The following is a 25235-nucleotide window of genomic DNA, read 5'->3' on the forward strand; positions in this document are numbered from 1 at the left end:
GATTATTTATTATTGTCATTATTTAGTATTTTATACACATCTGATTATTTATTATTGTCATTATTTAGTATTTTATACACATCTGATTATTTATTGTCATTATTTAGTATTTTATACACATCTGTTTATTTATATACACTCTGTATTATTGTCATTATTTAGTATTTTATACACATCTGATTATTTATTGTCATTATTTAGTATTTTATACACATCTGTTTATTTATATACACTCTGTATTATTGTCATTATTTAGTATTTTATACACATCTGATTATTTATTATTGTCATTATTTAGTATTTTATACACATCTGATTATTTATTATTGTCATTATTTAGTATTTTATACACATCTGATTATTTATTATTGTCATTATTTAGTATTTTATACACATCTGTTTATTTATTATTGTCATTATTTAGTATTTTATACACATCTGTTTATTATTGTCATTATTTAGTATTTTATACACATCTGATTATTTATTATTGTCATTATTTAGTATTTTATACACATCTGATTATTTATTGTCATTATTTAGTATTTTATACACATCTGATTATTTATTGTCATTATTTAGTATTTTATACACATCTGATTATTTATTATTGTCATTATTTAGTATTTTATACACATCTGATTATTTATTGTCATTATTTAGTATTTTATACACATCTGATTATTTATTGTCATTATTTAGTATTTTATACACATCTGTTTATTTATATACACTCTGTATTATTGTCATTATTTAGTATTTTATACACATCTGATTATTTATTGTCATTATTTAGTATTTTATACACATCTGTTTATTTATATACACTCTGTATTATTGTCATTATTTAGTATTTTATACACATCTGATTATTTATTATTGTCATTATTTAGTATTTTATACACATCTGATTATTTATTATTGTCATTATTTAGTATTTTATACACATCTGATTATTTATTATTGTCATTATTTAGTATTTTATACACATCTGTTTATTTATTATTGTCATTATTTAGTATTTTATACACATCTGTTTATTATTGTCATTATTTAGTATTTTATACACATCTGATTATTTATTATTGTCATTATTTAGTATTTTATACACATCTGATTATTTATTGTCATTATTTAGTATTTTATACACATCTGATTATTTATTGTCATTATTTAGTATTTTATACACATCTGATTATTTATTATTGTCATTATTTAGTATTTTATACACATCTGATTATTTATTGTCATTATTTAGTATTTTATACACATCTGATTATTTATTATTGTCATTATTTAGTATTTTATACACATCTGATTATTTATTGTCATTATTTAGTATTTTATACACATCTGATTATTTATTATTGTCATTATTTAGTATTTTATACACATCTGATTATTTATTGTCATTATTTAGTATTTTATACACATCTGTTTGTCATTATTTAGTATTTTATACACATCTGTTTGTCATTATTTAGTATTTTATACACATCTGATTATTTATTATTGTCATTATTTAGTATTTTATACACATATGTTTATCATTGTCATTATTTAGTATTTTATACACATCTGTTTATTATTGTCATTATTTAGTATTTTATACACATCTGATTATTTATTATTGTCATTATTTAGTATTTTATACACATCTGTTTATTTATATACACTGTATTATTGTCATTATTTAGTATTGTATGTGCTTTACCCATTTATCAAAGCGTTTCATGTAAATATTCATTTATTTTTTATTTAACATTTTAGTTGGAAGTTGAGTTTGAAGTGTTTATACTATTTATAATGATTGTAATATAAATATTTAAGAGTAAGTTGGCACATTGCTTTTTATACACAACATTTCCTACTTACAACTAAATAGTGATGCAGAACACATTTTATTTATCGGATTTGTATTTTACCTGAGTAAGTGTAGGTGATTTTTTTTTTTTTTATATGTGTGTGTGTGTGTATATATGGAGAGAGAGGGAGAGAGATGTAGAGGTGTAGAGAGAGAGAGAGGTGTGTAGAGAGAGAGAGAGAGGTGTGTAGAGAGAGAGAGAGAGGTGTAGAGAGAGAGAGAGGTGTAGAGAGAGAGAGAGGTGTAGAGAGAGAGAGAGAGGTGTAGAGAGAGAGAGAGGTGTAGAGAGAGAGAGAGGTGTAGAGAGAGAGAGAGAGGTGTAGAGAGAGGTGTAGAGAGAGGTGTAGAGGTGTAGAGAGAGGTGGAGAGGTGTAGAGAGAGGTGTAGAGAGAGGTGTAGAGAGAGGTGTAGAGAGAGGTGTAGAGAGAGGTGTAGCGAGAGGTGTAGAGAGAGGTGTAGAGAGAGGTGTAGAGAGAGGTGTAGAGGTGTAGAGAGAGGTGTAGAGAGAGGTGTAGAGAGAGGTGTAGAGAGAGGTGTAGAGGTGTAGCGAGAGGTGTAGCGAGAGGTGTAGCGAGAGGTGTAGCGAGAGGTGTAGAGAGAGGTGTAGAGAGAGGTGTAGAGGTGTAGAGAGAGGTGTAGAGAGAGGTGTAGGGAGAGGTGTAGAGGTGTAGAGAGAGGTGTAGAGAGAGGTGTAGAGAGAGGTGTAGAGAGAGGTGTAGAGAGAGGTGTAGAGAGAGGTGTAGAGAGAGGTGTAGAGGTGTAGAGAGAGGTGTAGAGGTGTAGAGGTGTAGCGAGAGGTGTAGAGGTGTAGCGAGAGGTGTAGAGGTGTAGCGAGAGGTGTAGAGGTGTAGCGAGAGGTGTAGAGGTGTAGAGAGAGGTGTAGAGGTGTAGAGAGAGGTGTAGAGAGAGGTGTAGAGAGAGGTGTAGAGAGAGGTGTAGAGGTGTAGAGAGAGGTGTAGAGGTGTAGAGAGAGGTGTAGAGGTGTAGAGAGAGGTGTAGAGGTGTAGCGAGAGGTGTAGAGGTGTAGCGAGAGGTGTAGAGGTGTAGAGAGAGGTGTAGAGAGAGGTGTAGAGAGAGGTGTAGAGAGAGGTGTAGAGAGAGGTGTAGAGAGAGGTGTAGAGAGAGGTGTAGAGAGAGGTGTAGAGAGAGGTGTAGAGAGAGGTGTAGAGAGAGGTGTAGAGAGAGGTGTAGAGGTGTAGAGAGAGGTGTAGAGGTGTAGAGAGAGGTGTAGAGGTGTAGAGAGAGGTGTAGAGGTGTAGAGAGAGGTGTAGAGGTGTAGAGAGAGGTGTAGAGAGAGGTGTAGAGAGAGGTGTAGAGGTGTAGAGAGAGGTGTAGAGGTGTAGAGAGAGGTGTAGAGAGAGGTGTAGAGAGAGGTGTAGAGGTGTAGAGAGAGGTGTAGAGGTGTAGAGAGAGGTGTAGAGGTGTAGAGAGAGGTAGAGGTGTAGAGAGAGGTAGAGGTGTAGAGAGAGGTAGAGGTGTAGAGAGAGGTAGAGGTGTAGAGAGAGGTAGAGGTGTAGAAAGAGAGGTAGAGGTGTAGAGAGAGGTAGAGGTGTAAAGAGAGAGAGAGAGAGGTGTAAAGAGAGAGAGAGAGAGGTGTAAAGAGAGAGAGAGAGAGGTGTAAAGAGAGAGAGAGAGAGGTGTAAAGAGAGAGAGAGAGAGGTGTAAAGAGAGAGAGAGAGAGAGGTGTAAAGAGAGAGAGAGAGGTGTAAAGAGAGAGAGAGAGGTGTAAAGAGAGAGAGAGAGAGGTGTAGAGAGAGAGAGAGAGGTGTAGAGAGAGAGAGAGAGGTGTAGAGAGAGAGAGAGAGAGGTGTAGAGAGAGAGAGAGAGAGGTGTAAAGAGAGAGAGAGAGAGGTGTAAAGAGAGAGAGAGAGAGGTGTAAAGAGAGAGAGAGAGAGGTGTAAAGAGAGAGAGAGAGAGAGGTGTAAAGAGAGAGAGAGAGAGAGGTGTAAAGAGAGAGAGAGAGAGGTGTAAAGAGAGAGAGAGAGGTGTAAAGAGAGAGAGAGAGAGGTGTAAAGAGAGAGAGAGAGGTGTAAAAAGAGAGAGAGGTGTAAAAAGAGAGAGAGGTGTAAAAAGAGAGAGAGGTGTAAAAAGAGAGAGAGAGAGAGGTGTAAAAAGAGAGAGAGAGAGAGGTGTAAAAAGAGAGAGAGAGAGAGGTGTAAAGAGAGAGAGAGAGAGGTGTAAAGAGAGAGAGAGAGGTGTAAAGAGAGAGAGAGGTGTAAAGAGAGAGAGGTGTAAAGAGAGAGAGAGAGGTGTAGAGAGAGAGAGAGGTGTTATTGATCTGTTTTATTGTAACTTATTACTTTGGCAACATGTAATAATGTAATGCTAATAAAGTATACTTGACTTGACTGGTAGAGGTAGAGAGTGAGGTAGAAGTAGAGTGAGGTAGGTGTGTGTGTATATATATATATATATATATATATATATATATATATATATATATATATATATATATATATATATATATATATATATATATATATATATATATATATATATATATATATATATATATATATCCAAAAATGAGAGCACTCACCAGGACTTAACACATTAAAGCAATCACAGCTTTATTTTAACAAAGTGACGTTTCGAGGATTCTAACCTCGTCCTCAGTTCTTTTAAACCCTCCACCGACTATCACCGCGATACCGGAAGTCACCCGGCATCCTGTGCGCAAAACTGCGCATGTCCAGAGCGTCGGCATGGCAACCGGCCGCGGTGTACACTAAAAACAAAAATGTGAATACAAATGGTTACAATATAGAGTTATTCAATTGTTACTTTATGGTTAATGCACTTAACATCCTAACTATGCGTGCTAATACCTATTTCAAAAGTTACATAGCAATTTATAACTATAGAACTGTGAACTGGTATAGACTTAATTCCTAATATTAAATCAAACCTACCACATTGTATGGCTATATCAGCAATCAATTATAATAAAAATATACTATATACAGATTGTTACAAACTAGAACAAGATAATACTCCCTAATTTATTACTTATCATTTCTAAATACTATTCTAAGTGCCACTATAGTATTATGGGTAAGAATCTGTTTCACAAGTAACAGTGCCAGTCCAGGTTGGTATTCAAACCATCTGGTACCAAAGTGCCCACCTTAAAGATCCACCTGGACTCGCACTGCAACAGGAGTCTATCTCTGTCACCCCCCCTAGTCGGGGGTGGAATGTGATCTATGATCACATATCTCAAATCCGCAACCGTATGGCCAGTCAACGCAAAATGTCGTGCCACGGGTTGGTCAGACCCCTTATTTTTTATGGCCAGTCGAATGGCTGCACGATGATTGGCCATACGGGTGCGTAAGTCATCAATAGTCTTTCCGACATAGAATAACCCACACGGACAGTGTAATAGATACACTATATGTGTCGTCGTGCAGGTTACTCTATGTTGGATAGTATACCTACGATTGGTGGTAGGATGAACAAAGAATTTTGCATTAGACAAACCACTACATGTAGTGCATCCTGCACACTTATAGCATCCAGGTTTTTTAGTCTGCAGCCAGTTAGATTTTTCGTAACACTGTACAGGGTCAACCTTCACCAGAATGTCCCGTAGAGAACGTGATCTTCTAAAGCCTACTTGTGGGTATCTAGAACCCTTAAATGGTAGATTTCTGTCACTTTCCACAATATTCCAGTTCTTCTTTACCAATCTTTGTAGATTTTGCTTGTCTGAAGTATAAGTGGTCGTAAGGATCATCCTTCTTTCCTTTTCCCCTTTTGTCACAGTTCGTAAAGCTGTATCTTGATCCATGGAGGCAAATTTCTGGAAGTGTTGGTTGATCTGTTTCTCTTGGTAACCCCTCTGTAAGAATCTTGTTTTCATCTCCATCAATTGTTGTTGGGCATTGCTTTGTTTGCTATTATTTCTCATGACCCTCTTAAATTGAGAGATGGGTAGAGCCTTCTTTAATGACGGAGGATGGCAACTAGTAGCCTCCAGCAATGAATTCCTGTCCGTCTCCTTTTTGTATAGAGTTGTACCCAACATACCATCTTCCATAAATATTCGTAGGTCGAGGAAATCTACTGATGTAGAACTTTTGGTCATCTTGAATTGTAGATTGGGATTAATGGTATTCAATGCCTTATACCAATCCTCTAATTCTTCCTCCGTACCTGACCATAGAATGATCAGATCATCTATGTAGCATTTGAAATATTTAATATGTTGGTGTACAAATAGATCAGTATCTCTTTCTTCAAATTCCGCCATAAATAAATTGGCGTACGATGGGGCCATATTCGACCCCATCGCCGTCCCTTGTAGTTGTAGAAAGAATGATTTCTCGAATTTGAAGTAATTTCTACTGAGGCAAAGTTCCAATAATTCCAGAATTAGCTCTACTGGTGGTCCCACGTATGGGTATCGGTTCAATTGTTTGCGAACTGCCAACATCCCCTGATCGTGTGGGATGGAAGTATATAAACTAACAACATCCAATGTTGCTAGTATAATGGGTTCATTGATTGTGGGGAACTATTTTATCTCTTTAATCAGACTAATAAAGTCCAACAGAAACGAAGGCATATTGCGGACACATGGTTGGAGGATACTATCTAGAAATACTGCTATCGGTTGTAAAAGGGAGCCTATGGAGGACACGATTGGTCTGCCCGGTGGATGGGTCGGGTGTTTATGGATCTTTGGCAGTGTATAAAACGCAGGAACCCTTGGAAACTCCACTTTCATAAAGTTCCTTTCTTGTTTGGTCAACCAGCCATTCCCAAATGCTCGATCCAAAACTTCATCAATTTGTTTCTTAAACAGTATAGTAGGATTATAGGTCAGTTGTTTATATGTAGCCGTGTCATTCAGCTGGGAGAGTATTTCTTGCTGATAATAGGTATAATCCATTATGACCAGTGCTCCTCCCTTATCGGCCTCCCTAAAGATCAAATCTTTATTTGTGCTCAAGTTATCCAGTGTCTTCTTCTCTTCTTTGGTCAAGTTGTTTCTACAATCTGGTTTCGCCGATGTGCACATTTTATTAGTGTCATCCAATAGTAGTCTACTATATGTTTTGATACTAGGATTTGTGCTCGAGCAATCATAAGTGCTTTTAGGTTCTAATTTTGGAGTGTTAGCAGTTTCCACAGTAGTATCCCCAAGTCCCATGCCAAAATGTTCCTTGAGTCTTAAGTTCCGTTCAAACCGTTGCATATCTATATACATATCAAAGGGTTTGTAAAAAGCTGTAGGGATGAATGACAAGCCTTTATTTAGTATCTTGGTCTCCAATGTAGACAACTGGTATGAGCTAAGATTGATAACTATATCATTTATTACATTCTGCGTCTGGCTCTTGGTGGTCTTCCCCTTACCACCCCCTCTCCTGGTGTGCGTCCGATGCCTGCCAAGTTTTTTGATCTTGTCATAATCCCTCCATCAGTTGATCTCTGTGATGCTTCAGTAGATGTTATACCATCTGAGTCAGTGCTATTGCCAGAAGAATCTATTGTGGTCATATTTCTTGGTTTGTAGAATCTTGGTCTCCTAGGTCTATTTTCAAAGGTCCTCTGTCTTTCCTCTGCTGAGAGTAACCACCTATAGACCTTTTTCTCTTTATAGTCAGATTCTACAGCATCCCACTTGCGATTCTTGAAAGTTAGCAATTCTGTCTCAAAATCCTGTACTTGTTTGGTCAATTTATCTAACCATTTGTTTTCTTGATCCGCTTCCAATGTTGTTATATGTGTAAGTTCAAATTGTTGTATTTCAACATCAACCTTATCCAATAATATTCTCACTTCTTCGATAACCAGGAGCATCAGATCTAAAGCGCATTTATTTAAAATGCTGCACCACTTAATGCAAAAAGCAGGGTTATTCCTGCCTATAGTGGGAATGTTTTTCACTCTGAATCCTCTAGGGATAAAGAGTTTTCTGTGGTAATCTGATAAGAAAGTTCCATGTAACGTTAGATCGATCTTTCTTTTCTTCAGTTTCAACAATTTTGCATATATGTGGGAGGGCTGTTCCTTTAAATCTCTATTAGGAACAGTGGCAAATCGAATTCTATTGGCATCATCCTCTGTGTAATTAAATGTAGTGGCGCCTTGTACATTCTCATCTGGAGTCTCCATTTCACCCAGTGCTGTAGCTAAAGGCTCTATATTGTAATCCATAATGTATGGTGTATTAAAAAACCATTTGCGGTTTAAATAAAAAAATAGTCAGAGGTAGAGAAATCTAATAGTTCAGGGTGCAAGAGTTAAACCGTAGTACACAAATTTCCAAATGAACTCTGCACTCACTCCACTTCACAACCGCCCAGGGTGCATCCAATGCCACAGCGTGCCTTTACAAATATCCAAAAATGAGGACTTAACACATTAAAGCAATCACAGCTTTATTTTAACAAAGTGACGTTTCGAGGATTCTAACCTCGTCCTCAGACTTTACATTTGTGTACATACCTCAGTTCTTTTAAACCCTCCACCGACTATCACCGCGATACCGGAAGTCACCCGGCGTCCTGTGCGCAAAACTGTGCATGTCCAGAGCGTCGGCATGGCAACCGGCCGCGGTGTACACTAAAAACAAAAATGTGAATACAAATGGTTACAATATAGAGTTATTCAATTGTTACTTTATGGTTAATGCACTTAACATCCTAACTATGCGTGCTAATACCTATTTCAAAAGTTACATAGCAATTTATAACTATAGAACTGTGAACTGGTATAGACTTAATTCCTAATATTAAATCAAACCTACCACATTGTATGGCTATATCAGCAATCAATTATAATAAAAATATACTATATACAGATTGTTACAAACTAGAACAAGATAATACTCCCTAATTTATTACTTATCATTTCTAAATACTATTCTAAGTGCCACTATAGTATTATGGGTAAGAATCTGTTTCACAAGTAACAGTGCCAGTCCAGGTTGGTATTCAAACCATCTGGTACCAAAGTGCCCAGATTAAAGATCCATCTGGACTCACACTGCAACAGGAGTCTATCTCTGTCACCCCCCCTAGTCGGGGGTGGAATGTGATCTATGATCACATATCTCAAATCCGCAACCGTATGGCCAGTCAACGCAAAATGTCGTGCCACGGGTTGGTCAGACCCCTTATTTTTTATGGCCAGTCGAATGGCTGCACGATGATTGGCCATACGGGTGCGTAAGTCATCAATAGTCTTGCCGACGCTCTGGACATGCGCAGTTTTGCGCACAGGACGCCAGGTGACTTCCGGTATCGCGGTGATAGTCGGTAGAGGGTTTAAAAGAACTGAGGTATGTACACAAATGTAAAGTCTGAGGACGAGGTTAGAATCCTCGAAACGTCACTTTGTTAAAATAAAGCTGTGATTGCTTTAATGTGTTAAGTCCTGGTGAGTGCTCTCATTTTTGGATATTTGTAAAGGCACGCTGTGGCATTGGATACACCCTGGGCGGTTGTGAAGTGGAGTGAGTGCAGGGTTCATTTGGAAATTTATATATATATATATACACTTTTTTACTTTGTTTCCTTGGTATCTTTATTTGAAAAAGCAGGGATGTAAGCTTAGGAGCCAACCCATTTTTGTTTCAGTAAGCGCTTCATTTAGCCACCAATCATCAAGCTCGAGCCAGGTGCTGAACCAAAAATGGGCTGGCTCCTAAGCTTACACCCCCTGCTTTTCAAATAAAGATACAGAGAGAACAAAGAAAATATGATAATAGGAGTAAATTATTAAGTTTTTTAAAATTGCATGCTGTATCTGAATAATGAAATAAAAAAATTGTCAATCTGATTTTTTTTAATTTTTTATAATAAATCCAGTTTTGTAATTTGTATTGTTGTTAAATGAATGCAATGTGTCTATCACTCATAATAAACTCCCCTGAAATCCCCACAAAGTCCAAGCGATACATACTTACCTTATCAAATGCAATATGTTTGTTTTACTTGCCAAAGAGTTGCTTATTGCATTTTGTAGCAAGGTGTATACATATTTCGGGGGGGGGGGGGGGTTATACAATTCCTACAATTTGCCAATGGCCTTACATGTGATTTAAAAATAAACCCAGTGTTGCCCCTCATTTAAATCATGTGGATTCCCCTCTGGATGAAGATTTCTTTATACAATATAGAATGGGTGAATTTGTGTCTGCTACACATTATAAAAATGTTATGTGTACAGTTTTTTTAATTCTTTAGAAATAATTATTAACAGCCAGATTACGCAGTTTTGCGTTCTGAGGGGTGCGGTACTAACTTGCACGTTATTGTCACCGCTCACTTAACCTACAGCGCTGGTTTTACAGGTTTTTATAAACCCGGCGTTAAAAGACAAGAAGTGAGCGTAGAGCAAAATTGAGCTCCATACCGCACTCCAATACCAGCGCTGCTTAAGTCAGCGGTGAGCTGGTTGTACGTGCTTGTGCACGATTTCCCCATAGACATCAATGGGGAGAGCCGACTGAAAAAAAGCGTAACACCTTCAATAAAGCAGCGTAAAGCTCCGTAACGCAGCCCCATTGATTCCTATGGGGAAACAAAATTTATGTTTACAACTATCACACCTTACATGAACCCCGAGTCTAAACACCCCATATCTTACACTTATTAACCCCTAATCTGCTGCCCCCGACATCGCCAACACCTACATTATACTTATTACCCCTAATCTGCCGCTCTGGACATCGCCGCTACTATAATAAACATATTAACCCCTAAACCGCCACACTCCTGCTTCGCAAACACTAGTTAAATATTATTAACCCCTAATCTGCTGTCCCTAACATCGCCGCCACCTACCTACATTTATTAACCCCTAATCTGCCGCCCCCAATATACTATACTTATTAACCCCTAACACCCCCTAACTTAAATATAATTAAAATAAATCTAAATATTAATAACTAAATTATTCCTATTTAAAATTAAATACTTACCTGTAAAATAAACCCTAAGCTAGCTACAATATAACTAATAGTTACATTGTATCTAGATTAGGGTTTATTTTTATTTCACAGGCAACTTTGTATTTATTTTAACTAGGTAGAATAGTTACTAAATAGTTATTAAATATTTAATAACTACCAACTATCTAAAACATTTTTTCTTAATTCTACTGAGAATTGCTGAGAATTGCTGTAAATAATTGGCACCACTGTGTTTTAAATTCTTTTTCTCCTTGTCTATATCTCCTGTTGGGGACAATTTGGGACAGATATGAAACAAGCAATAAAAGGCACTGTGCAAACAAGGCTGTGTGAAACAGAATTATATAGCATTGTTTCCACACAGCAATGAACAGTGTCTTTTATTGCCCGTTTTATTTATTTCCCTTTTTAATGTCCTCATCAGGAGAGATAGATAAGGGGGAAAGTTCAGTTCAAACATGGCGGTGCTCATTACTTTATAGATGTTAAACATTTTTTTAAAAAAAGGACAATAAGATTACATTTTAGTGTATGATGGTAATATATGGTACCACCTTTCTATATCTAACTTAGTTTCATAAACACAATTTATCGGGCTCACTGTGGCACACTTGTGTATAGTACACTTCACTAGCACATTTCACTGTGGCACACTTGTGTATAGTACACTTTACCTAGCACATTTCATTGTGGCAAACTTGTGTATAGTACACATTACCAGCACATTTCACTGTGGCACACTTGTGTATAGTACACTTCACTAGCACATTTCACTGTGGCACACTTGTGTATAGTACACTTCACTAGCACATTTCATTGTGGCAAACTTGTGTATAGTACACTTCACTAGCACATTTCACTGTGGCACACTTGTGTATAGTACACTTCACTAGCACATTTCACTGTGGCACACTTGTGTATAGTACACTTTACCTAGCACATTTCATTGTGGCAAACTTGTGTATAGTACACATTACCAGCACATTTCACTGTGGCACACTTGTGTATAGTACACTTCACTAGCACATTTCACTGTGGCACACTTGTGTATAGTACACTTCACTAGCACATTTCATTGTGGCAAACTTGTGTATAGTACACTTCACTAGCACATTTCACTGTGGCACACTTGTGTATAGTACACTTTACCTAGCACATTTCATTGTGACACACTTGTGTATAGTACACTTTACTAGCGCATCTCACAGCGACACACTTGTGTATAGTACACATTACTAGCGCATCTCACAGCGACACACTTGTGTATAGTACACATTACCAGCACATTTCACTGTGGCACACTTGTGTATAGTACACTTTACCTAGCACATTTCATTGTGGCACACTTGTGTATAGTACACTTTACTAGCGCATATCACAGCGACACACTTGTGTATAGTACACATTACTAGCGCATCTCACAGCGACACACTTGTGTATAGTACACATTACCAGCACATTTCACTGTGGCACACTTGTGTATAGTACACATTACCAGCACATTTCACTGTGGCACACTTTTGTATAGTACACTTTACTAGCGCATCTCACAGCGACACACTTGTGTATAGTACACATTACCAGCACATTTCACTGTGGCACACTTTTGTATAGTACACTTTACTAGTGCATTTCACTGTGGCACACTTGTGTATAGTACACTCTACCCAGCGCATCTCGCAGCGGCACACTTGTGTATAGTACACTCTACCCAGCGCATCTCGCAGCGGCACACTTGTGTATAGTACACTCTACCCAGCGCATCTCGCAGCGGCACACTTGTGTATAGTACACTCTACCCAACGCATCTCGCAGCGGCACACTTGTGTATAGTACACTCTACCCAGCGCATCTCGCAGCGGCACACTTGTGTATAGTACACTCTACCCAGCGCATCTCGCAGCGGCACACTTGTGTATAGTACATCTCACAGCGGCACACTTGTGTATAGTACACTCTACCCAGCGCATCTCACAGCGGCACACTTGTGTATAGTACACATCACCAGCACATTTCACAGCAGCACATTTACCTGTCAGCTGTTTCTGTGACACTTGTTCTCAGTAATTTCAATCCATGAAACTCAACTCCAGTACAACTTTCTGTGATATGTGGACTTTACCTTGGATATCAGGATTTAAATGCCATTCTCAGAGAGCTGGTGGTGGTGTTTATTTTGTTAGTGAAGACATAATGTGTCATACCAGCCACCGCTGACTCTGTGCAGCTGTGGTGTTTGAATACTGGTGCACAGGCCCTCCCAGCATATGTGCGTATGCCTCTAGAAAACAGTAATAACTTTCACCTGAAGCATTTTTGCTAATGGAGGTATATTGCAAAAATAATTTTATTTAAAATGTAAATGCGTCCGTGCACAATTCTATCTTATCCCTTTAATGCAGCTTTTTTTTTTTATCCATTTATTTGTAATTTTCTGGTGTGCTCTCATACATGCGTGTGCTTGTATGTTATCACTATATACTTTCTGGTGTGCTCTCATACATGCGTGTGTTTGTATGTTATCACTATATACTTTCTGATGTGCTCTCATACATGCGTGTGTTTGTATGTTATCGCTATATACTTTCTGATGTGCTCTCATACATGCGTGTGTTTGTATGTTATCGCTATATACTTTCTGATGTGCTCTCATACATGCGTGTGTTTGTATGTTATCGCTATATACTTTCTGATGTGCTTTCATACATGCGTGTGTTTGTATGTTATCGCTATATACTTTCTGATGTGCTCTCATACATGCGTGTGTTTGTATGTTATCGCTATATACTTTCTGATGTGCTCTCATACATGCGTGCGTTTGTATGTTATCGCTATATACTTTCTGATGTGCTCTCATACATGCGTGCGTTTGGATGTTATCGCTATATACTTTCTGATGTGCTCTCATACATGCGTGCGTTTGTATGTTATCGCTATATACTTTCTGATGTGCTCTCATACATGCGTGCGTTTGTATGTTATCGCTATATACTTTCTGATGTGCTCTCATACATGCGTGCGTTTGTATGTTATCGCTATATACTTTCTGATGTGCTCTCATACATGCGTGCGTTTGTATGTTATCGCTATATACTTTCTGATGTGCTCTCATACATGCGTGCGTTTGTATGTTATCGCTATATACTTTCTGATGTGCTCTCATACATGCGTGCGTTTGTATGTTATCGCTATATACTTTCTGATGTGCTCTCATACATGCGTTTGTATGTTATCGCTATATACTTTCTGATGTGCTCTCATACATGCGTGCGTTTGTATGTTATCACTATATACTTTCTGATGTGCTCTCATACATGCGTGTGTTTGTTATCACTATATACTTTCTGAAATGGTCACAATATGGTGCAAAGGGCTTGATTACAAGTGGAGCACCAGACATTACAAATGTTCCCCAGTTGCCCCCAAAATACAGTGTAGTAATCTTTATTTAGCATCTTTATTTTTTTTAATAAAGTATCTCCTATTAGCAGTTTTTAGGGGCTAAAGTCGGCAGCTGTGGGGTGTTAGAAATAAAAATGGCACTGTGTGTGTGTTCCCTGTAAAAAAAAAAAAAAAAAAAATATATATATATATATATATATATATATATATATATGTGTGTGTGTTTAATATATGTGTGTATATATGTGTGTGTGTGTGTATATATATATATATATATATATATATATATATATATATATATATATATATATATATATATATATGTGTGTGTTTAATATGTGTGTGTATATATATGTGTGTGTATATATATACACACACACATATAAACACATTAACATATATAATCATATATATTTACAATCTGCATCATTCTCATGCCATCTGACGGCATGAGAACGAGGCTCCTATTAGCGCCTATGGAAGCGCGCTCTTGTGAGCGCAATGCTTCTGTGCAATGCGAACGGCTGGTATTACTAAGTGAATATATTGCTTACGCAGAAGCGATATTTTGTGCTCAACTTGTAATCTGGCCCAAAATGTGGTGCCTGAATATGTTTGATATTTGCTTGACATTAGCTCAGAAAATAGTGATTTCCCTTTAACTCATCTCCCTTATTAGTTTGGTTGTTCTCGGGGGCAGATGTCAATGTCACGCATGTTTTTCTGCCTGAGAATGAAAACATTTGAATATACGCACAGCTTCTCAAGGCCTTGCCTAAGGATAGCAAACTGAAAATATTTAGGGAGGGTGCAGGTTTTATGTTTCTGATTATGTCAACATTTCCTTATCAAGTGGAAGCTCTGGCATTTGACAATACAATTTCCTACAGTGTAGAGGTTTTGTTATAATCTGCTCCCACTTTTATTTTTTAAATAATGAAATGATCATCAACAATTAAAGAGACTTGTTTCTGTCTCGCATATGAAAGCGCACGTAATACAATGAGTTTTGCATTGGGAAAAATATTAAAAAGCTATTTATTTTGAAGTGCATGTTTGTGATCAGCCTATTCCTATTGGTTAAAGGGACACTGAACCCAAAATGTTTTCTTTCGTTATTCAGATAGCTCAGCAATTTTAAGCAACTTTCTAATTTACTCCTATTATCAAATTTTCTTAGTTCTCTTGGTATCTTTATTTGAAAAGCAAGAATGTAAGTTTAGATGCCGGCCCATTTTTAGTGAACAACCTGGCTTGTTCTTGCTGATTAGTGGATAGCTTCACCCACCAATAAACAAGTGCTGTCCAGGGTCTGAACCAAAAAATTGCTTAGATGCCTTGTTTTTCAAATAAAGATAGCAAGAAAACAAAGAAAATTGATAATGGGAGTCAATTAGAAAGTTGCTTAAAATTGCATGCTCTATCTGAATCATGGAGGGAAAAATTTGGGTTCTGTGTCCCTTTAATTATTCAGTGTTAGATAAAGGGCAACTTGCACAACGCTATTGTTGGACACTCTTAGCAAGTGTAAAACAAATGTTATTCAGCACAGGAACACACAAAAGAAAGTCCTTTTAAAGCAATTAACAAATCCCTGGAGCCAGTGGGTTTTTTTTTTTGGGGGGGGGGGTTGTCCCCATATACACGTACCCTTTTCTGGTGCCTAATAAATTATGTGACTGTCTTTTCAATACTCTGTCTTCCCACTACATTTAATAAAATAAAACAAGATTGCAGTAAACAATAATTATTTCTTTTAATTGCTTTTGGGTTAAAAATGTGCTTGTCTCCACTCCAAAAGTCACATTCTGTAAACTAAATAAATATGCTTCATATTTCTGACCTGGCTACATGCTACACAGTGGTAGTATAGGGCAATCAACAAGTTAATCAACAGCTAACAGTAACTGGATGGAATTAACGGGACAGTGTACACTAACAGGCCCATTTATCAAGCTCCGTATGGAGCTTGAAGGGCCGTGTTTCTGGCGAGTCTTCAGACTCGCCAGAAACACAAGTTATGAAGCAGCGGTCTAAAGACCGCTGCTTCATAACCCTGTCCGCCTGCTCTGAGCAGGCGGACAGGAACCGCCGGAAATCAACCCGATCGAATACGATCGGGTTGATTGACAGCTCCCTGCTGGCGGCCGATTGGCCGCGAGTCAGCAGGGGGCGGCGTTGCACCAGCAGCTCTTGTGAGCTGCTGGTGCAATGTTAAATGTGGAGAGCGTATTGCTCTCCGCATTTAGCGAGGTCTTGCGGACCTGATCCGCAGTGTCGGATCAGGTCCGCAAGCCCTTTGATAAATGGGCCCCTAATACTTTCCCTGCTGGCTCAAACCATTTAATTAGGTTGTGGTTTCAATTAGCAGTAAGTTATTTCATATACAAAATTGTACCTAAAGGTGCAATTTCCCAAACATTTTAAACTGTGCACTTGCAGCTGGTATAACAAGTCATTGTAAACACAAGGAGAAACCAATGCTACAGTACATTGTCCCTTTAAGGGTGATAAGCTCTGTGTAATCACCTTTTTTTTTTTTTAATGGTCTTGGCATAATGTGCAGCTTACAAATCATTAAAGGGCCCTTTGCATACTTTTTTTGTATGTTCATATAGCCCACCTGTGAGTGTTTTGTAACAAGTTTTGCTTATTTACAGACTCCTGCTGGCTCTTGTTTATGTAATCTGTCTTTTCATATGCAGAGGGAGGGGGAGTGCTCTTTTTGTTTTACCAGCCCCTTTCACTGGGTGCCCCAGCCTAACCTCATCAACAGTTCTAAACTGGGAGCTTTTAAGTAAGTTTTAAAAGGTTTTATACAGGATTTTTAGATCAGTATCTGTGAGTTTTATTCTTTATAGTAGTGTCTATTACATGCAGTTATATGAATTCTTAACTTAGTGCTGTCCGAGATGAAAGTAGTTATTGAAAGTTCTTGGAATCACGGCCGCCAGCTTCCTTGAGTCTCCAGAGACGATCAAAGTAGGGACCACGTGGACCTTCGGATACGGCACACAGTCAGGACCCGAAAATGTCACAAAACTTCTATACGCTTCTTCCGGTCTACGGCCAGGCTCTCTCAGTAGCATCAATATCGGATATTGATCCTAGTGAGGTAGCCCGGCCATAGACCGGGAGAAACTCAAGGAACCCGGCGGCCGTAATTCCAAGAAAGTTCAATAACTACTTTTAACTAGGACAGCACCATTTTAAGAATTTTTAAAGCTTGCCGATCTAAAGATCATAGTAAGTGCAATTTGTATTTGCGCACTGTTGTTTTTAATCAACCACACTTGAATCGGTTTTGCGCTCTGTTTTTTCTTTTCTAAATGCTCAACCGCTGTGACTGACTTACTTGTGCTCAGGTAGGAAATCATTAGAATCTGACCTGTTGGTGACATTTGAGGACTGGAGTTGGGAAACATTTATATAAAGTGCCAGGTATAGTGTATATCATGTGCCAGATATGGGCCCACAGTGAAAGGGTATAGAAAACTTTACCTGGCACATTTTACCATGGTATAATTTACAAGTATTCCACAATGAAATTAAATGTGTATGTGCTGAAGTTATATGCAGAAATTTGTAACATGAATAGAACGTCCCTTATGTAAGTGTCACAATATTAAAGAACTATAGTGTTAGTCACAATCGCTTAGAAAAGCTCATCAAATTATCTCCAAAAATCCCCATCCACTTTAATGATGAATGGTGTAGAGAAATCAGTAGATAAACGTTTCTAGAGGATTGTAATCGACCCCTATACGTCTATTGCGTGGGTTTTCTCTAAGTTCATCTTTATTATTTGTTGATTTAGTATTTCTAAAGATTTTCTGCTTTTGCATTCAGAAAAACTAAATTTTAATATTAAATTCCTGAAAGCAGAAAACTATATCTGATACCAGTTTGTCATGTTGTGGGATATGCACCTAGTCTTTTATTTACTGTAGCAGCCGGGATACTAAGGGCAAAAATAAATGTCTATTTAAAGAGACAGGATACCCAAATGTTGAAACACTTGAAAGTGATTACAGCAAAGCACTTACTCAGGTGAGCAGAGGAAATTGTGAGGTAAAATATCTTCCTTTTTTACATAGAGATGTTTAGGTGATATTTTTCTGTCTGCTTTTTACAGTTATGCTGCATCACTTTCAGGTGATTTAGCATATAAGTATTATTTCCCTTTAAGGGCAAATATAATTCTGTTTGGATACTTGCAACAAAAAGGTTACTAAACGCTGATTTACAGTAAGGGTGGTTGATTGATGGAACAGACTTCCAGTCTGGATGGTAAGGACTGTATGGGGAATTAACTCCTGTGATCTGCATAAGGCTGTCTGAGAATTATTTAAGCTTGCACTTATTTGACAGATGAGCCTTTTTGGTTTTTATCTGCCTTCACAATCTAAGTGTCTTTGTAAAAAGAAAAAGCCAACGTATGAAATATTATAAACTACAATAAAACTTTTTTTTCTGTCACTTCAGGAATGCAGCAAGAAGCAGAAAAATCAGGAGAAGTCAGACCAAGCTGACCCACTGGTGGTCACCGATGGCGAAGAGGTACACTGGTGTCTTACAGCTGACACATTATTATCTGTAGCCAGCCAGGCTTCCATCTTTATGGTATCCCACCCTGTGCTTATCTGTGTCTGGCACCCTCCCTAAGCCTCTGTGTGCGGCGTCCCTGGATTAGAAAGTAATCAGACAGCTCCATATGAAGATTTCTGGGTATCTCCCTTACATAATACAACAAAAAAAAGTCTAGAATGTCTCCGTTTTTCATTACCCGGTCTGCAGTAAAATACTGGCCTGTGTCATCTCTGATCTGTTATGCATTGCCATATAGTATCCAGCATTTCCACCTCTGCCATTTATATAGAAGTAGTTTTTCTAATAAGTTGTGATGTTCCTAGACTGTACTAGTTCCTAAGTAGCTGATTTTCAGCTACTTGTCAGCTTTTCTGCCCTTTGTTCAGTATCTGTTTGCCTATCGCTCATGCCTGGGAATTCTCTGGCTGTGTTAAAGAACATTAAGCTGTTGGGCACAACTGCAGTCACTGCTCTCTATGGGTTTTCCTCCGGTAGCTACAGCTCTTGTTTAACCCCTTCATACTGAGCACTGTCATCTTGTCACCCTGTAACACAAACAGCGCACATAGTGTTATTGCCAGCTGTTTGTGTACTTTGGGTTAACTTCCAATAGGTGTGGTAAGCACAAGGACTAGAAAAGAATCGGACTACCCTAAGGAATTAATATGGGTAGAATGGCCCTTGTTAGTTATTATCTACCATCAAATTATATCTTTCTACATTAGCATGCATCATCACTTTTTTTTTAATTAAAATAAAAAAAAAATAAGAATATAAATATGTATATTTTATTTTTATATATATATATATATATATATATATATATATATATATATATATATATATATATAATATACATATTTATATTCTTATTTGTTTTTTTTATTTTAATATATATATTGTACACACACACTTTATGAACTGCAGAAAAGTAAACTTGCTCTATATTGTGTGCGCTAACCAGAACAGCGTGAAACCAGACACTGACCTGTGCATGTGCGTCACTTCTGTCACAAGGTGCAAGAGTACTTGCAATCCAAGATGACGGTGCCCAGTATGAAACTGGCATCTACAAAGGGTTAATGTTAGAGCTGGAGGTTACAGGAGGGAAACGCAATAACATAGTGAGTAGTAACGATTCTGTTTTTATATCACGGCTACTTCTGGATATTTTGCACTGCTCCTTCAGTAACATTTACTTTCATGTTTTACGTTACTCTGTACCGTGTTAAAGGGACATATAAGTCCAAATGAAACTTTCACAGTTCAGATACAGAAAAAAAGTTTCCAATTTACTTTTGATTTTTAAAGGGACATGAAACCCAAAAGAATGTGTAATTTTAAACATGGGGGTTATATCCTCAATTTAGCTAATCCTTCTATGCTCACTCTAAAAGTACACCGTGATTCTCTCTCACACGGTGTCATTTTAAACAACTTTTTTTTACTTTGTATCTAATTTCGATTTGGTTAGTATCCTGTCTTGACATGCCTAGTTGGGCTCAGGAGCCGCTATGCACTACTGGTTGGTGGCTACACATATATGCCTCTTGTCATTGGCTCACCAGATGTGTTCATCTATGTATGTTTTTCAACAAAGGATACCAAAAGAACAAAGCAAATTATATACAAAGTAATTTGGAAAGTTGTTTAAAATTCTGTGCTCTGACTCATCAAAGGATACCAAAGAGAATTATGCAGATTTGATGATAGAATCAAATTGGAAAGTTTTTTAAAATTCTATTCTCTAGCTGAATCATAAAATAAAAATGTTGGGTTCATGTCTCTTTTTTAAATTGTATCACTTTCTTTACAAATGAACCCCTCTATATGAGAACATACTGAAGGTAGCCTTAGGAGCGTGCATGTGTCTTGAGCACTTTATGTATAACACTTTTGTAAGCCCAGCTGTCATATAATTCTCAACATGCATGTACTCTACTTAGCCTACCTCAGTATGCTCTCCTGTTTCAACAAAGGAGACCAAAAGATAAGGTCAAATTTGATAATGACATTTTTATATATATATATATATATGTTCCACTCAGATTCAACCATGAATGTGTAAACTGACATTCTGCTGCAAAGACTACTTGCTCATAATTAATTAGTCATGTGTGTGTGTTAGTGACCCTAGATACATATGTGTTTAACTCCTGCAAATGGTTAAAAAGACACATGTGAAGTCCCGCTCGGGTGAGCCAATCCGGTTCAGTCATATGATGTGCCAGTCCCCAGTTGTGCTCTGCTTTTGTCTAATTAGGATGTTACACTATTTCTGCCAAGGTTGTGCAGTTTTTATCATATCTAGAACCCATTCTATTCTTCCTCCCAGAAAAGTGAGTTTCACCGGCTAGCTGAGGCCAGAATCTTCCTGAGCGATTGCCTGGCATGTGGGAACTGTGTGACATCCGAAGAGGGCATCCGGATCTTTGCGCAAAATCAGAAGGAGCTCTTCAAGGTCCTGGCACTAAATAAGGTACAGCAGAGGGGCTTATGCGCTTGCAGCTAGCGCTACACTTGCACCATTGCTTATCATATTTAATATTTTATCTCCTTTTCAGAAATGTGATTCTTCATTGCACAGACTGGTTGTGGCGTCCGTAAGTCCGCAGTCTGTGCCGTATTTCGCTGTTAGATTCCATCTGTCTGTGTGTGAGGCAGCCAGGAAGCTCTGCGGCTTTCTGAAGAGTCTAGGTAAGCGTGTAACCTTACAAATAAAACTCCCCAAGGTACATTAAGCTGTAAATGTAATGCTTAATTATGACTGCGTTAAAAAATGCGCTTTCATGTAATTTGCCTGCTTTTCCTGTCATTTAAATCTGGGCATAGTCGTTTTTTTTTCTGTTTCCAAGAAGGTTGGAGTGCATTATGTGGTATTCAGAACCTTGACTCGCATATATGTTGCGCAGGATTTCTTTTATATATGTCTCTGATTGGCCACGGAAAAAAGTAGATTAAACAACACTCTGGGGTTTTTCAGGGATTGTGTTCTTGGTCTGCAAAACAATGCAATATTTGCTAACAAAGGATTAATGCTTAAAAGATTTTATTTTGAATGCAGATGTAAAAATAATGCCTTTAGTGGGGATAAATGTTTGAGTGCATGCAGTAATTAGCATTTTTAGGCAATAGCAAAGTCAAAATTCAACTTTCATGATTCAGACGGAGGGTGCAATTTTAAAAACTTTTCCGTTTACTTCTGCTAGGAAATTTGCTTTATTCTCTTGGTATCCTTTGTTGAAGATTAAACCTAGGTAGACTCAGGAGCAGCAGCGCTACTGGGAGCTAGCCGAACACATCTGATGAGCCAATTACAAGAGACACCAGTTTGTTCCCCAGTACTCCATGTCGAGATACTAAAGCAAATTAGATAATAGAAGTAAATTAGAGAGTTGTTTAAAAGTCTATGCTTCTGAATGATGAAAGTTTAATTTTAACTTTACTGTCCCCTCCTCTCATCTCTCCAAATCACACTTCCATATTTTCCTAAATGAGAATAATCATCTGGACTTCCTGCTCATATTTATCTGTCTACATGTGACCAACTTACTCTAATCACAACAGTCTGTTATCTGTGCCATGGATCTAGTGCGCCCTCAATAATACAGACCCACGTGCCACTCTCTTCCTCCATCAGGCTCTGTAGGACAAGGGACATTGGAGGGACAGTAAATGTTAGAAATAGCCCCTGAATCACATTGTAATCCATGTCACAAATGCAAGTGCTTTCTGTGTTTTTAAAATACTGTTTTTACTTAATCTGCAACCTGTGTAAGGTACAGCACCTCCTTCCCAGCGCACACTGCAGAGGGTTACTGTCCAACCCTCACATCCAAAATACAGCAGAGTCAGCAACACTTGATAGTTGAGACATGATTATAGGCATTATGCCTGACACAAATACATACAGACAGAGAAGCGCATACAAAGAGAGAAGCGCTCTACCACTAACGAACAGCTCCTCAGTAGCTTGTTCTATGGCGAGTTACCACTCGCCATAGAACAAGCAGCCTCTTTTAGACCAGTGTGCTTTTCACAGGGGAGAACTTTCCTGAAGTATATCAGTCTGATCCCACAGAGTAAGGTCAGTCCAGCCCCGAAATACCAGGCAATTATCCTCTGAACAAGGAACATGACAACCCAAACGATCGTTTTGGCGTTCTGTGGTCTCATTATATAGGTGCAGCCATATTCCTCAATGGTCAGTGGGCAAGGAGTCAATGTCTGGTTCCCCTCACCCTTAGGAAGACCTCCCCAGGGTCATAATACAAACAGAAAGAGAAACACTCTACAAGGAACTAACAGCTCAGTCGCTTGTTCTATGGCGAGTTTACCACCTAGGAGCAGCCTCTTTTAGCCCAGTTTTGGGTTGCCGTGTTCCTTGTTTAGAGAGGAATTGTCTGGTATTTCTGTGCTGGACTGTCTGTAATAGGCGGGTTCAGACTGATATACTACAGGAAAGTTCTACTCTGTAAAAAGCATCACTGGGCTAAAAAGAAGCTGCACCCAGGTGGTAAATCGGCATAGAACAAGCTAACAATGGTATTGAGATGGTTGTTCGTTCCTGCGAGTGCACTTCTCTGTGTGTGTGTATTATGCCTGACACGTTGATTCTGCTGTATTTTGCTTTCTGACTCTGACTCTGAACCTCCTTCATTCTACCTGTCATCATACGGCCAGTGCTAAGCCGCCTCTGTAGCGCAATACATTTTGTATGACTGTGCGCACCTGCTTTTCATCAGGCTGCAGATTCAGTGCAGGTGTGCAGCTGCTTCCTTCCTGCAGGAGTGCGCCCTGTTGTCGGCAGTGGGTGAGGATTAGCACGGTTACTTCACAAAGAGCAAAGAAGTTCAGCGCCAGATGGACAGGCTGCACATTACAGAGTTGGTGTTTTCATTGTGTGACATGGATTATTCAAGGGTAAATCTAATGAAGGGTATAACATTTACTGTGCCTTTTTAACTTGTAATTCTACTTGTAATTATCTTTAATTATTCATAGATAAAAACAAAGCTGAGTTAAATATGAAAGTTGTGGCTTTTGAACTGGCTCAGAGAGGCTGGAGAGCAGATCCAGAAAACTGACGCACCTGTGAATTAGCTCTGCCCTACGTAAATGTGCTCACTAACCCTATGCGTCCTACAGTATCTTTCGGATACAGAACATTTCTTGCCTTTACTGTCTCTCAGGAGTGCACCATGTTTTGGACACCACAATCGCTGCTGACTTTAGTATTCTGGAGACTCAGAAGGATTTCATACGAAGGTTTAAGCACCAGACGCAGGATGAACACGCATTCCCCATGTTTGCCTCAGCATGTCCAGGTAAGACAGCATTTTGGGAATGGGGCTGTGTTTGGTGAAATGGAATCATGTCAGTGGCGGAGTTGTGGGGGGTGTTTGGCCATCTGTGGGGGGTGTTTGGCCATCTGTGGGTGTGGCTCAGGTAGCCCTTTAAAGCCATGACACTGAAAGGCTGCAGCGAGTAGTAACAGTCCAGACTTCCCAACCTATGGTAGTCCCAACAGATGCGGGAAGGTATCTCACAACAGCGTCTCTCCTATGATAATATAGGGTGTATTTGCCTAGAACAGCACAAGGTTCCTTGTTTGCTTTTCAGTTCTGGAGTTATTGTGGGTTAAGCATAAGATGTCCTGGAGCTGTACAATTTCACCTCCAACATAAAAATAAAGGTTTAAATGTCAGATAAGAACCAAAAGGCCCATTGAGTCTATTTCTCTTCTGTAGGTATAAAGGGTTTTGTGTTAAAGGGACATTAAACCCACATTTTTTTTTCTTTCATGATTCAGATAGAGAATACCATTTTAAACAACTTCCTAATTTACTTCTATCATTTAATTTGCTTCATTATCTTGGTATTCTTTCCTGGAAAGCATATCTAGATAGGCTCAGTAGCTTCTGATTGGTGGCTGCACATGGATGCCTCATGTGATTGGCTGACGCATGTGCATTGCTACTTCTTTAACAAAGGATATCTAAAGAATTAAGCAAATTAAATAATAGAAGTAAATTGGAATGTTGTTTAAAATTGTATTTTCTGTCCGAATCATGAAAGAAAAATTTGGGGTTTAATGTCCCTTTAAACTGTGCTTGTCCCACACTCCCTAGACAAGCCAAAAAGCAAATGCTGCACGTACAATAGATTGTGCTCTAGAGCACGTGGCACATAGCACAATGCTTACACACAAACAAGACGTGCTTAATGTCCCTTTTAATTCATTCCCAGGATAGTTTAAAGGGACAGTATAGTAAAAATCAAACTTAAATTGATTGGATAGAGCATGAAATTGTGAACAACGTTCTATTTTACTTCTATTATGAATTTTGCTTTGTTCTCTTGGTAAATCCTTTGTTAAGAGTAATCTTGGGTGAGCTCAGGAGCGTGCAAGCGTGCATGTGTCTTAAGCCATCTGACAGCATGTTTATA

The 25235-nt window shown here is 38.2% G+C and overlaps 1 protein-coding gene across 1 annotated transcript in view; it reads left to right on the forward strand.

Moving 5' to 3' along the window:
- NARF (nuclear prelamin A recognition factor) overlaps positions 1 to 25235 on the forward strand; it is an 81852-nt gene that overhangs the window by 724 nt on the left and 55893 nt on the right. The window contains exons 2-5 of the mRNA XM_053709850.1: positions 18681 to 18755; positions 21121 to 21264; positions 21350 to 21482; positions 23978 to 24112. Of these exons, the coding sequence (XP_053565825.1) occupies positions 18681 to 18755; positions 21121 to 21264; positions 21350 to 21482; positions 23978 to 24112 (487 nt within the window). The remainder of the gene's footprint in view (positions 1 to 18680; positions 18756 to 21120; positions 21265 to 21349; positions 21483 to 23977; positions 24113 to 25235) is intronic.

The sequence above is a fragment of the Bombina bombina genome, chromosome 1, assembly GCF_027579735.1.
Source record: "Bombina bombina isolate aBomBom1 chromosome 1, aBomBom1.pri, whole genome shotgun sequence".
Taxonomy (NCBI): domain Eukaryota; kingdom Metazoa; phylum Chordata; class Amphibia; order Anura; family Bombinatoridae; genus Bombina; species Bombina bombina.